General features: G+C 41.0%; 1 protein-coding gene across 1 annotated transcript in view; it reads left to right on the forward strand.

The window, feature by feature from the left end:
* Window positions 1–13577, forward strand: part of LOC140491980 (septin-8-B-like) — an 89376-nt gene that overhangs the window by 61030 nt on the left and 14769 nt on the right. Inside the window, exons 3-7 of the mRNA XM_072590542.1 lie at window positions 1627–1822; window positions 5512–5698; window positions 10349–10510; window positions 11052–11148; window positions 11583–11751. Coding sequence (XP_072446643.1) covers window positions 1627–1822; window positions 5512–5698; window positions 10349–10510; window positions 11052–11148; window positions 11583–11751 — 811 coding nt within the window. The remainder of the gene's footprint in view (window positions 1–1626; window positions 1823–5511; window positions 5699–10348; window positions 10511–11051; window positions 11149–11582; window positions 11752–13577) is intronic.

Below are 13577 nucleotides of genomic sequence, written 5' to 3' on the forward strand. Positions count from 1 at the left end.
GTCCTCTCTCTCTCTTTCTACCACCCCACCCCACCCCCCCCCCCCCCCCCCCCCCCCCCCCCACCCCCAAACTCCAGATTGACTGTCTGTCCTTTCCAGTCTGGTAGTTAGATACACCATTGTTCTGCCATTCTCACGTTCAGATCACTTAGTCTGAACTGTCAAATCCTTTCTCTGCCAGCGCTATTACATAAATGCTACACCCTCCACACTTCATGTCCATTCCGTAGAGACATCGGGCCTCAATGTTAGCTTGCTGTCTCTCCAAGGACTCTGCTGAAAATGTGTTGCTGGAAAAGCGCAACAGGTCAGACAGCATCCAAGGAACAGGAGAATCGATGTTTCGGGCATAAGCCCTTCTTCCTGCTGGACACACTTTCCTCATTCCTGAAGAAGAGCTTATGCCCGAAACATCGATTCTCCTGTTCCTTGGATGCTGTCTGACCTGATGCGCTTTTCCAGCAACACATTTTCAGCTCTGATCTCCAGCATCTGCAGTCCTCACTTTCTCCTCTCCATGGACTCTGCCTGATCAGCAGTGATATCCAGCATTTCTTGTTTTCAGTACAGATTCCAGTATCTGCAGTAATTTGCTCCATCTTTTATACCTTTCCTCGTCCTGTTTTGGGAAAGTAGACTGTTTAAGGACATAGAGGTTTTTGAATGGTGTTTGGTGAGCAGGTTGATTTTGATAAAATCTGTTCTCAAAATTTGGATGAAAGTAGTGTTAAGAACAACGAAAATCAGACTGGTCTCAACACCATAGGCAGAAGTGGGTACTGCAGGTGCCGGAGATTAGAGTCACGATTAGAGTGGTGCTGGAAAAGCTCGGCAGGAAAATCAACATTTCGGGCAGGAGCCTTTCATCAGGGGCTTTTTCCTGCTCCTTGGATGTTGCAATCATGTCTCAACACCATGACCACTTCCATCTCGAAGGACAAGGGCAGCGGATATATAAGGTGGACTGCAATGGTTCAAGAAAACAGCTCACTACCTCCTCTTCAAGGGCATCTATGGATGAGTAATAAATGCTGACCAGCCAGCAAAATCCACATTCCATAATTTTGTTTTTAAATTACTTTTGGATGCAATCCCTTGAATGAAAAACATTCAGTTCCTGAACATGTCCTTCCCCATTATAAGTTTTAACAGGAATTTGATATATGGACAAGGATGCATGCATTCAGTGAAGGACCCACTGATGGATGATATTAATACATTGGAATAGTTTTCATTACATATTTTAAGTAAACTTGGATTTCTACGATGGAGTAATTTTTTTTAGTCGCTATTATTCATTTTTGTACTTTTTAAGGAATGAACAATGCATCCAAAATTAATTTCCTTATGGACAATGAAGTAAAAGTGATCAATTGAACTAAGAGTCAGTGTGTTGGTGTGGGTCTGGAGTTACAAGCTAGGCTATAGAAGGACATTTCCTAAGCACCTGAGTGAATTAAATGGGTTTTTTAAATTTCTGCAGAGGCAGAGGTGGGATTTGAATTTGTGTATCAAGATCATTATTCCAAACAACTCGTTTATTAGCCCAGTACCATGACCATTATGTTAGTGTAGCTGCTTTATTATTATTTTCAAAGGTTTAACTGATTCCTTTTGCTTCCTTAGGAGAAACTGGTATTGGTAAATCAACATTAATGAACACGCTGTTCAACACCATGTTTGAAAGTGAAGAGGCTACACATTATGAACCAGGTGTTCGTTTAAAGCCACAAAGTTACATGTTGAAGGAGAGTAACGTAGATCTTAAACTGACTGTTGTTAATACAGTGGGATTTGGTGACCAAGTGAACAAAGAAGAAAGGTAAGCTCTTGAAATGAGTATGTGTACAACTAAATAGGAATTATTCATTTTTAAGATTCTTGTATATATTAACATGCAGCTCACTTTTTTTTCATGGAATCCTCTTTCCAGACCATTACACAGAATCTTCTGAGCAGGTTATTGGCTAGAAAACTTGCTCTTTGGTTTTGGTCAGTGATACTCCCACATTGGAAGTAGATTTTTCTTCCCTTCATCCTATTTTCACAACCCCCTATCCCACCACATCCCTCTCTAACCTGGAGAAGTATCTGCCACCGGTCCTTCCATTGTACTTCTTTCTGTCTAAGGGGGACATTGTTCTAATTGCGAGTGAGTCCATAATACAGACTGACTATACATAAAGCAATCAGTAATATTGTGCATGAAGTACCAAGGTAGTGTTCTTTGGAGCTTTGCTTTGAACCAAATAGATATTGTCAATAGCCATTGCTGATGAAAGCAACAAAACACAAAAAGAGTTCAATTTCCTTGAAATGGCTTGCAGAAATCCTCCCACACACTCCTTTCCAAAGAAACATGGTTTTTAACCTTTCTAATTTTTCCTTCCTCAAAAGGTATCCATTGCCTAATATATTTTTCCTGTTGCCAGTAACTTTCCAGCGTCTCCCTAACAATGCACACACGAGCAGCATATGTTAACAAACTAATTGACTGCAGGATACATTGCAGCTCAATCTGATTTTATTCCTATTTAATTTTCACATTTATAAACCCTAGCAAGCATTTGCAAAGATTGCAGTCAGAAGCAAGCATATTGGCTGCTTTTATTTCCACTAACAATTCTGAGATTTTTTTTCCAGATTGCACATTAATTTTATTCACAAGAATCACTAAAATTGCTTCTTTGAGGTGAAGGCAGTAGGAGTTCTTCAACATGTTGAGTATTTCCAATTTTGGAGCACTCTTGCTCCTGTTGTAATTTAATCCAACTCAATGAAGCCAATGAAGTTAGTTGTAGAGCCTCTGATTACAGCACTTTGAGAGGAGTTATCTCAGTGCCGAATAAGAATCAAACATGGGGCTTTTCTTTCTTATGCCCAAAACTTCGTTTTTTTATTTTCTTTTGTTTAACTCCCGGCCCACAAGTCCCATTCCTGATGAAGGTGTAATGCCCAAAACCTCTCTCTTTTTTTAAAAAAGAACTCTTTACTTACGTTTGGGACACCACCTCCTCCAACACTTTCTTTTCCCCGGCCCCCTATGCCTTATCTCCACCGTGGGCATCTAGTCCCTGTAAGCATCCATTCACCACGACGAAGGCCTCATCTTCACCCTTAACTTCACCTTCCAATCCCCCCCACTTCCTCCAGACCAAAGGGGGTCGCCATGGACACCCATATGGGACTCAGCTATGCCTGCCTCTTTGCCAGGTATGTGGAACAGTCTATCTTCTGCACTACATAGGCACCATCCCCTACCTTTTCGTCCACTACATCGATAATTGTATCAATACTAACTTGTGCTCCCACAAGGAGTTTGAACAGTTTATCAACTTCACTAGCACTTTTCACCCTGACCTCAAATTCACCTGGACCACCTCTGACACCTCCCTCCCCTTCCTGCACCTCTCCATCTCCATCTCTGGCAAACGACTAACCATGGACATCTACTACTACCCCATACTCCCATAGCTACCTAGTCTACATCTCCCACCCTGCCTCCTGCAAAAATGCTATCCCTTATTCCCAATACTTCCACCTCTGCTGCATCTGATCCCAGAATGACCACTTGCACCACAGAACATCCCTGATGGCCTCCTCCTTCAAAGACTGCAATTTCCCCTCCCAATTGGCCGACGATGCCCTGCAGCGCATCTTCTCCACTTCCCACACCTCCACCCTTGAACCTAACCCCTCCCAGGAGAACCTATCCAGTCCTTACCTTCCATCCCACCAACCTCCACATACATGGCATTATCCTCCGCCACACCCGCTATCGACAAACAGACCCCACCACTAGGGATATATTACCCTCCTCACCCCTAATAGCATTCCAGTGAGACCATTCCGTCCGCGACTCCTTCGTCAGATCCACACACCCAACCTGCCCTCACTCCACTCCCAGCACCTTCCCCTGCCATCGCAGTAAGTGCCCACACTACTCCCCTCATCTCCAGCCTTGGAGAATCCTTCCACATCCGTCAGAAATTTACCTGTACCTCCTCCAACGTCATCTACCATATCTGTTACACCCGATGTGGTCTCCTCTACGTCGGGGAGGCAGAAGGCCAACTTGCAGATCGTTTTACAGAACATCTCTGGGACACCCACACCAACCAACACAACCCAACCGCCCTGTGGCTGAACTTTTCAACTCCCCCTCCCACTCCACCAAAGACATGCAGGTCCTGGGCTGCCTCCATCACCAAACCCTAACCACCCAATGCCTGGAGGAAGAACATCTCATCTTCCGCCTTGGGACCTTGCAACCACACAGGATTATTATGGATTTCACCAGTTTCCTCATTTCCTCTCCCCCCACCTTATCCCAGTCCCAAGCCTCCAATTTGGCAATGCCCTCTTGACCAGTCCATCGTCTTTCCCATCTATCCGCTCCACCCTCCTCGCTGACCTATTACCTTTTCCCCACCTTAATCTACCTATTGCATTCACAGCTACCACCCACTTATCTCTCAGCGCTGCCTCCCCCCTCCAGCCCAGCCCACAAGCCTCATTCCTATTGAAGGGCTGATGCCCAAAATTTCATTTCTTTTTTCCTTTTCTGTGGATGCTGCCTGACCTGTTGTGTTTTTCCAGTGTCACACTCTCGACCCTGCTTTTCTAGTGCACTGGATAAAATAGAGATCATTGGGATAGTCCAAGAAATTAATTTGTAAAGATGAGGGAAAAAAAGACATTGGCATACTTTGAAAAGTGTTTACTCAATCTGAGATGTTCTTTGAATATCTGCAGTGTTACATTTACCATTTTCTTTAGTGTCCCATGCTTGATGACAGAAGCCAATACTCTTGAAGTGAGGTAAACTCAACAGATTGCTTGTTTATTTCATCTGCTAACTAAAAGATTTATCCTTTACCCAAGAACAAGTAGTGTACCAGAAAATCCTTTACTTTCTTTTTAAACCCACTGTCCTACCAGACCAGGAGTCTGCGCTCTCATTTGAGAGAGAGCGATGACTGGTGGTGGTTTAACCTGAGGATCACCATCTTCGAAAACAGGGAGAGGTTAAGAAGGAGCCTTCTGCATGGTAACCTCAGCTGGTGTGGGATTTGAAGCCATGCGTTTGGTATCATTGTACATCTCAAACCAGCCATTCAGCCAGCTGAGATAACTGACCCATGTACTTATATGGTACAGTGAACGTGACAGTAAATACAGTAAAATCAGAAGATCATATAAAATAGGTTATTGTGGTTAAGGAAATACCATATTATTTAGAACTAAGCAAAAACCAATATTAGTTTACTAGAATATTGATTGCTAATATAACTGAATAGTTATCTGAAAGTTACTTCTATTGTAGTGTTAACAATAAACCATGCAATATTCATCTTTAGACAATCCATTGTTGACTATCTTTGGTAAGGTAGTGCAACACAAATATTATGGACTGGAAATAATTATTTTAAAATGTAAACACATGAGGAACTCAACTAACCTTTTTGAGCAACATCATTTCCATCAGTTCATTCTATTTTTGTTCTTCAGCTATAAACCCATTGTTGACTACATTGATGCACAGTTTGAGAATTACCTTCAAGAGGAGCTGAAGATCAAGCGCTCACTGTATGATTTTCATGACACAAGAGTTCACGTCTGCCTGTATTTCATTGCTCCCACTGGTCATTGTCTCAAATCATTGGATTTAGTCACTATGAAGAAGCTGGACAGCAAGGTACCAACAATCAATTATCAATAAGCCATGATTTTCTCTCTTCACTTCGCAACATGTGCAATGATCTTCAATGCACAGCAATCTGAGATTTTCCTTCATAAATAATGAGGATTGCAAAATATTTATTGTAATCGACATTTTAATTTTTCTTGGTTGTATGGGTATTCTACAGCATTGTATGATTGGGAGATTTTCAGATGACAATACTTGGCGAGGCAGTTAATAGTGAGAAGGATGGCTACAGAAAGATATCAGTGGATTGAGTGAAGGGTTGAAAAAATGACAAATGGAATTCAATCTGGAGAAGTGCATGGTTTACATTTGTTGGGGTGGGAGCAAAAAATAAACCACAAGGTACTGAGAGTGGTCGAGGAAGTGAGAGACCTTTAGAGTGCATATCCACAGATCTTTTAAAGGTGGCAGAACAAGAAGGCAAATGGCGTGCTTTCCTTCATTTGACAAGATTTTAAATACAAAAGCATGGATGTAATATTAGAACTATGTAAGACCCTGATCAGACCACAGCTGGAATTCTGTGTATAGCTAATGTCACCACGTTACAGGAAGGACATAATAGAGCGAATACAGAGGTGATTCACAAGAAGGTTGTCATAGCTTGACAATTGCTAGTACAGGAGGACCCTGATTTACAAAGGCCCAACATATAAATGCTCGTACTTACAAACACAATTGCATACAGGGATATAATTTTAAAGACTCAGTATAACAGCATTTTGTGTAATTACAAGTGGGTGCTTTATATCATCCAGTGTTTTATGTGCAAATCAACTTGCAAACAGACTGAGAAACAGAATCTGGAGACTGCCTGGAGGAGGAAAGATTGTACACACTAAGGTTGTTCTCCTTAGAACAGAGATGTTTGAAGGGTGACTTAATCAAGGCATGCAAAATAATGAGGGCTTGAAAAAGTTGACAAAGAAGACCTGTTTCCTCTAGCAGAGAGGTAACTGAGAAGTGATCATAGATGATTTGGAGGGCACGTAAAGAAAATGCTTTTACCCAGAGGGTAATGGGTGTCTGACAATTGCTGCCCAGTTTGGAGATTGACGTGAAAGTTCTCAACTCATTTATAGAAAATAGAACATTATAGCACAGTACAGGCCATTTGGCCCTCAATGTTGCCTATGAAACCAATTCAACGCCCATCTAACCTACACCGTTCCATTATCATCCATATGCCTATCCAATGACCATTTAAATGCCCATAAAGTTGGCGAGTCCACAACTGTTGCAGGCAGTGTGTTCCATGCCCCTACTACACTTTGAGTAAAGAAATTTCCTCTGACATTTGTTCTATATGTATCTCACCTCAATTTGAAGTTATGCCCCCTTGTGCTAACCATCACCATCTGAAGAAAAAGGCTCTCACTGTCCCCCCACCCCACCCCCCATCTAACACTCTGATTATCTTATATGTCTCAGTTACGTCACCTCTCAACCACCTTCTGTCTAATGAATACAGCCTCAAATCCCTCAAACTTTCCACATAAGACTTTCCCTCCATACCAGGCACCATTCTAGTAAATCTCCTCTGAACCCTTTCCAAATTTTCCACATCCTTCCTATAATGTGGTGACCAGAACTGCACACAGTACTCCAAGTGCGGCCGCACCAGAGTTTTGTACAGCTGCAGCATGACCTCATGGTTCCGAAGCTCTATCCCTCTACTAATAAAAGCTACACCGTATGCCTTCTCAACAGCCCTATCAACCTGCTGGCAACTTTTGAGGGATCTCTGTACATAGACATCGAGATCTCTCTGCTCATCTGCACTACCAAGAATCTTACCATTTGCCCAGTACTCTGCATTCCTGTTTCTCCTTCCAAAGTGAATCATCTCATACTTTTCCACATTAAACTCCATTTGCCACCTCTCAGCCCAGCTCTGCAGCTTAACTATGTCCCTCTGAACCTACAACAGCCTTCAGCACCATCCATAACTGTACTGACCCAAGTGTCGTCCGCAAATTTACCAACCCATCCTTCTCTGCCCTCATCTGGGTCATTTACAAAAAAGACAAACAGCAGTGGCCCCAAAACAGATCCTTGCGGTACACCTCTAGTCACTGAACTCCAAGATGAACATTTCTCATAAACCACCACTCTCTGTCTTCTTTCAGCTAGCCAAGGGAAGCCGTCTGTGTTGGAAGTGCTGCAACTTGTAAAGCTGTGGACCAGTGCTGGAACTGGGACTAGAATATTTGGCTGGTTTATTCACCTGGCAGATATGTGAGGGACTTAATGACCTAGTTTTGCACAGTAACTTTTTCATGGTTCTATCTCCAACTGATGAATGTAAAAGCCGTAGAAGGGTATAATGCCTTGTGTTATAGTGTAATTTATTGAAAATGTTGCTCCATACAGTATTCTCTCTAGCCACTTTGGGGCCTTACAATCTGTCTGATAATATCTTGCTCTCTTAAAATCATTGGCATTGCAGCAGCCAGTGTTCGTAAAGTTGTGATTGTTATAAGAGTCAAACATGAGAAAATCCATAGTTGCTGAATTTAAGAAGTGTTAGGATTTCAAATGCACTGCTGAGAGTGTAGTGGAAGTAGATTCCGTTGTAGCTTTAAAAGGCGAATCGGATCAACATCTTAAAAATAAAAGTGAATTACAGCAAAGAGGCGAGTCTTACCAGAAACCCACTTGCAGACAGTAAGGCACAGACTCAATGGGTCAAAAAGTCTCCTCCTCTGCCATACCATTCAGTGATGTTCTATTTCTACTATGGTGATTGCTACCAGACTAGTACTGTATTTGTGCTTGAATTTCTCCCCACAACTTCTCGATCAAATTTAATTAAAATAACCTGTTATCTCCTGTGCATTAATTCCTATGTCCAAGCAGTTTATATTCCTGACATCTGACAGTTTTGGTGCAGATAATTTCAAAATCTGTACATTTGAGAGAAAAAGATCCATACTTTTTCTTTCTACTTCCACCTTTTTACATTGTTTCTCCTGCAAAAAGTTTGTGTTCGTACAGTATTGATTTTTTTTTGTTTAAATTATTCTCAGTGTGATGTTCATTTTGAAATTCCTCATTTATTGTTCATCCAAAAATTTTAAGAATTTAATCCATCTGAAGAAATAAATAAAATCTGAACTTGGCATGGGAGGGAGGACAGTTGTTAAGTTTATGGCAAACTCCTCAAAGCTGAATTTTAATAGTTATCAATCAATACCCTGATCTTCTGGGTTTTCCCCTATATTTATAATGTTAACTTTAATATTGTTGTCCAATGTGATGGTGCCTTAATGCCTGAGTCGAAAAAGCGCCAAGACCTATTTCACTTGAAACTGAACTCCTGGCATGTTCATGGTTTCTTTTTCATTGTTTCCCACCTGAAAAAAAAGCTACTGGCCCTTCCAGAAGTGAAACACAGTTATACTGGCTTTGCATAATGCTCTTCAATTAAATTTGCTTGTTTTAATTAAAGCAGTTGTTGCAGTTTACAAACATCTTGCTTAATTACAAACCGAACTGTGTTGGAGGTCAGCATATGTGAACCACAGAATAGGAACATTGGAACATAGGACGGCAGGAGTAACCAGTCCAAGCCCTCAAGTGTAATTCTAGATCATTATCTACCTCTGTGCCATTATTCTGCATTCCCAATATCCCTTGATGTCATTGGTGACAAGAATTCACTCAATCTCTATCTTGTAATTAATGACTGAACTTCCACAATCCCCTGGGTAGATAATTCCAAAGATACACATGTTCTGAGTGAAGACTTCCTTCTCATTTCAGGCCTAAGTGGCTTGGTTTTTATTAAGATTGTGCCCTCGATTGCAGACCCAACAATTAGGAGAAACCTCCTTTCTGCATCTATTCAGACTATCCCTATTAAGAATGTTGTTGTTTCAATCCCTTCAGTCTTCTAAACCAAAGAGAACATGAGCCCAACCCCACTCAATTTCTCCTCCTAGAACAGTTCCACCATCCTCTGAATCAGTGTGGTGAACCTTGGCTGTAACAAATATATCCTTCCTTGGGTAAGGGGACCAAAACTCCACACAATACTCCATGGTCTCTTAGGTGCCCAATACAATTGAAGCAAGACTGCTTTGCTCCTGTGTTCTCATTCTCTTGCAGTTAGATCCCATTTACCTTCTTAATTGCTTGCTCTATCTGTTTTCTAGCTTTCATTTTACTTATGAGCTAGGTACCTAGGTCCCTTTGGACATCAACACCTTTCCATTTCTCACTATTTGAACGTTCCAGCTCTCTTTGGCAGTGTGCTAATCATAGTATCTGTGGACGAGAATCCTTTGCTTAACACCTCTGTCACTGTTTCTCACTGTGAAATCAGAGTCCAACTCTTGTGAGCTTGGAACGCAAAGCTACTATCTGTTCAACAAGGAGCAATCATGGTGCAATATGTTGTGCATTTAAAATTCATTGAAAAATTTGAAACTATCAGATAGTTATTTTTAGGTGAGCTTTCATAACTGTTGAACAGTAATGATTGGTGAAGATTCTAATATCAAATCTAGCAATAATTGCAAAAGAGAAATAAAATTTAATAGTGTGCAAGTCTTAAAGTTTGTTCAGTTACAGTTGTATCGTTCTATATGAAGTTTGTCAATGCTGCTTCAATCGACTTCCCTTTTGCAATTTTAGGTAAATATAATTCCCATTGTAGCCAAAGCTGACACAATTTCTAAAAGTGAATTACACAAATTTAAGATAAAGATAATGAGTGAATTGGTCAGCAATGGTGTACAGATCTACCAGTTTCCAACAGACGATGATGCAATGGCAGAGATCAACTCAGCAATGAATGTAAGTACCTGAATTTACTCCAGGTAACACATCAAAAGTTGCCACATATCTGTTTTCTCTAATTTGCTGTAATTGGTAATTAGTATAGACTAGGCTAGTTTTGTATGGGTGCAATACAAAGTTTGGTATTTTTTAGTGCTATTTTGCAGTGCCACTCAGAGGTGCTACAATGACAGCTCTTTGAAATGGAAATGTCACTCCTGTAAAATAGATGTTTTAAGGAAATGGGAGTTGTAAAACTGAGATAATCTAGCAAGAGGAGACATTTCCACACCCAGAGCTGCAGATATTGTTGTGCAGCTGTTTGCTTAACTAGCGTGATGATGTACATGCAGTAAGATAACTTCTGTTTTAGATTATAATTAGCATCATGTCACCTCAATTATGTCTGAACTGCACCTTCATGTTCTGCTATAATTTAGTTAAATCACATCACCTAGCTCTTTGGAAGTTATTAAAAATGAATTTATGATCGGTTGAGATACAATAGCAAAGAAGATACAGGTTTTGTTATCTATAGATCTGTGTTTACTCCTCCCAGGCCCATCTTCCATTTGCAGTTGTTGGCAGTATGGAAGACGTGAAGGTGGGAAATAAACTGGTGAAAGCTCGACAGTATCCATGGGGTATTGTTCAGGGTAGGTGAAGGTTTTGTTAAACTGTAATAATGACACTTTTCATAAGGTGTGGGTGATAAAGATAAATGTCCACATTATGGTGTAACTACACTGTTTAATTTTTACTATATTTTGTAACAAAAAACACATGACAATAAATAAACTTGTAAGGGGACTAGTATGCTGATGTAGTTACTATTGTTTGAGATAGTTCCCTCTGCATTTCTGTGACGCACCCTTATCATCAATTTTTGAAGGAAAGGTTTCTGATAATTTTTCTGCTTAATCTGTTTGAAGAAAATTAAATAAAAACAAAAAACTGATTTTTTTTTCTTCTTATTTAGAAATTGGTTGTTAATGAAGGATGAAGTTCAAATGGACAAATTGCACATTTTTCTATCCACTGAAAGTTTAATATTGCTTAATTTAAACATACATACATATTTGTTTCACAGTTGAAAATGAAAATCACTGTGACTTTGTGAAGCTGCGAGAAATGCTGATCCGTGTTAATATGGAAGACCTCAGAGAGCAAACACACACACGTCACTATGAATTATATCGACGATGCAAGTTGGAGGAGATGGGGTTCAAAGACACTGACCCTGATAGCAAACCATTCAGGTTAAACATTTATCTGGATTTTCTAGTGTAAAATGTTCATTAAAGCGACCTCTTTCATAAACGGAATATTGAAATTGATTATTAGTATTGCATTTTTATTGGATGAAGACCAACAGAAATTCTCTAACTTTTGCCAAATCAAATAAATAGGAAGTTAATGCAATGGAGAAAATCCTAATTGTTATCTTTTCAATATACAGCAATTAATTTCCATTCCCAAAATGCAGATGGACAGCTTTCTGTTTATCTCTAGTCAAATTTCTGGTTTTTTGGCAGTGTCAATCTATTTTGATTCAATGAGGAAATTTGATCAAAAGTCACTTTACTTTTTGACTGGAAGATAAAGGGAATTTATTACATGATCTGCTCTGTAAAGCAATTTCATTTTGAATTGTTGCAATTATTGGGTTGGGTTTGAAACCATATCCATCACCCAACTGTGCTAATCCTTTATGCTAATAGCAAAATATAATGTTTTTGTCTAGGGTCAAAAATATCATGAAACTCTAGACATATAAAGCACTTCCCTGTTTGGATTCTTTCAGAACACTGCTAGGATTCTTTGGTACTGTATTAACTGCATTCCTCTAGAGGTCATGGTAATTTTGCAATGTTTGGAGTAAAGGAAGACTTGTAGTGACTAGTAATATGGTACATTCTACAATATGCAAATAGACAATGGTAGTACAAAGTTCCAGACAAATATTCATAAGAATATAGGATCGGGACATATTTTTAAGGTGAGAGGAGAAAATTTTAAAAAGGACATGAGGGGCAATCTTTTTACAAGGTGTTTCGTGTGTGCAGTGAACTGCAGAGGAAGTGATGCAGTTTCAGCATTTAAGACATTTGGATAAGTACCTGAATAGGAAAGGTTTAGTGGGATATGGGTCAAACACAAGCAAGTGGGGCTAGTTTAGTTTGGGAAAATGTTCATTGTGGACTAGTTGAACCAAAATTCTGGATTAGTGGTGCTGGAAGAGCACAGCAGTTCAGGCAGCATCCGAGGAGCAGTGAAATCGATGTTTCGGGTAAAAGCCCTTCATTAGGAATAAAGGCAGAGAGCCTGAAGCATGGAGAGGTAAGTGAGAGGAGGGTGGGGGTGGGGAGAAAGTAGCATGGGGTACAATAGGTGAGTGGGGGAGGGGATGAAGGTGATAGGTTGGGGGCGGGGGGTGGGTGGAAAAGAAGATAGGCAGGTAGGACAAGTCATAGGGACAGTGCTGAGCTGGAAGTTTGGAACTAGGGTGAGGTGGGGGAAGGGGGAATGAGGAAGCTGTTGAAGTCCACATTGATGCCCTGCGGTTGAAGTGTTCCGAGGCGGAAGATGAGGTATTCTTCCTCCAGGCGTCTGGTGGTGAGGGAGTGGCGGTGAAGGAGACCCAGGACCTCCATGTCCTCGGCAGAGTGGGAAGGAGAGTTGAAATGTTGGGCCACAGGGCGGTGTGGTTGATTGGTGCGGGTGTCACGGAGATGTTCCCTAAAGCACTCTGCTAAGAGGTGTCCAGTCTCCCCAATGTAGAGGAGACCACATTGGGAGCAATGGATACAATAAATGATATTAGTGGATGTGCAGGTAAAACTTTGATGGATGTGGAAGGCTCCTTTAGGACCTTGGATGGAGGTGAGGGAGGAGGTGTGGGCGCAGGTTTTGCAGTTCCTGCGGTGGCAGGGGAAGGTGCCAGGATGGAAGGGTGGGTTGTAGGGGGGATGGACCTGACCAGGTAGTCACGGAGGGAACGGTCTTTGCGGAAAGGGGTGGGGAGGGAAATATATCCCTGGTGGTGGGGTCTTTTTGGAGGTGGCGGAAATGTTGGCAGATGATT

Source organism: Chiloscyllium punctatum, chromosome 20 (assembly GCF_047496795.1).
Source record: "Chiloscyllium punctatum isolate Juve2018m chromosome 20, sChiPun1.3, whole genome shotgun sequence".
In the NCBI taxonomy this organism is placed as follows: Eukaryota; Metazoa; Chordata; class Chondrichthyes; order Orectolobiformes; family Hemiscylliidae; genus Chiloscyllium; species Chiloscyllium punctatum.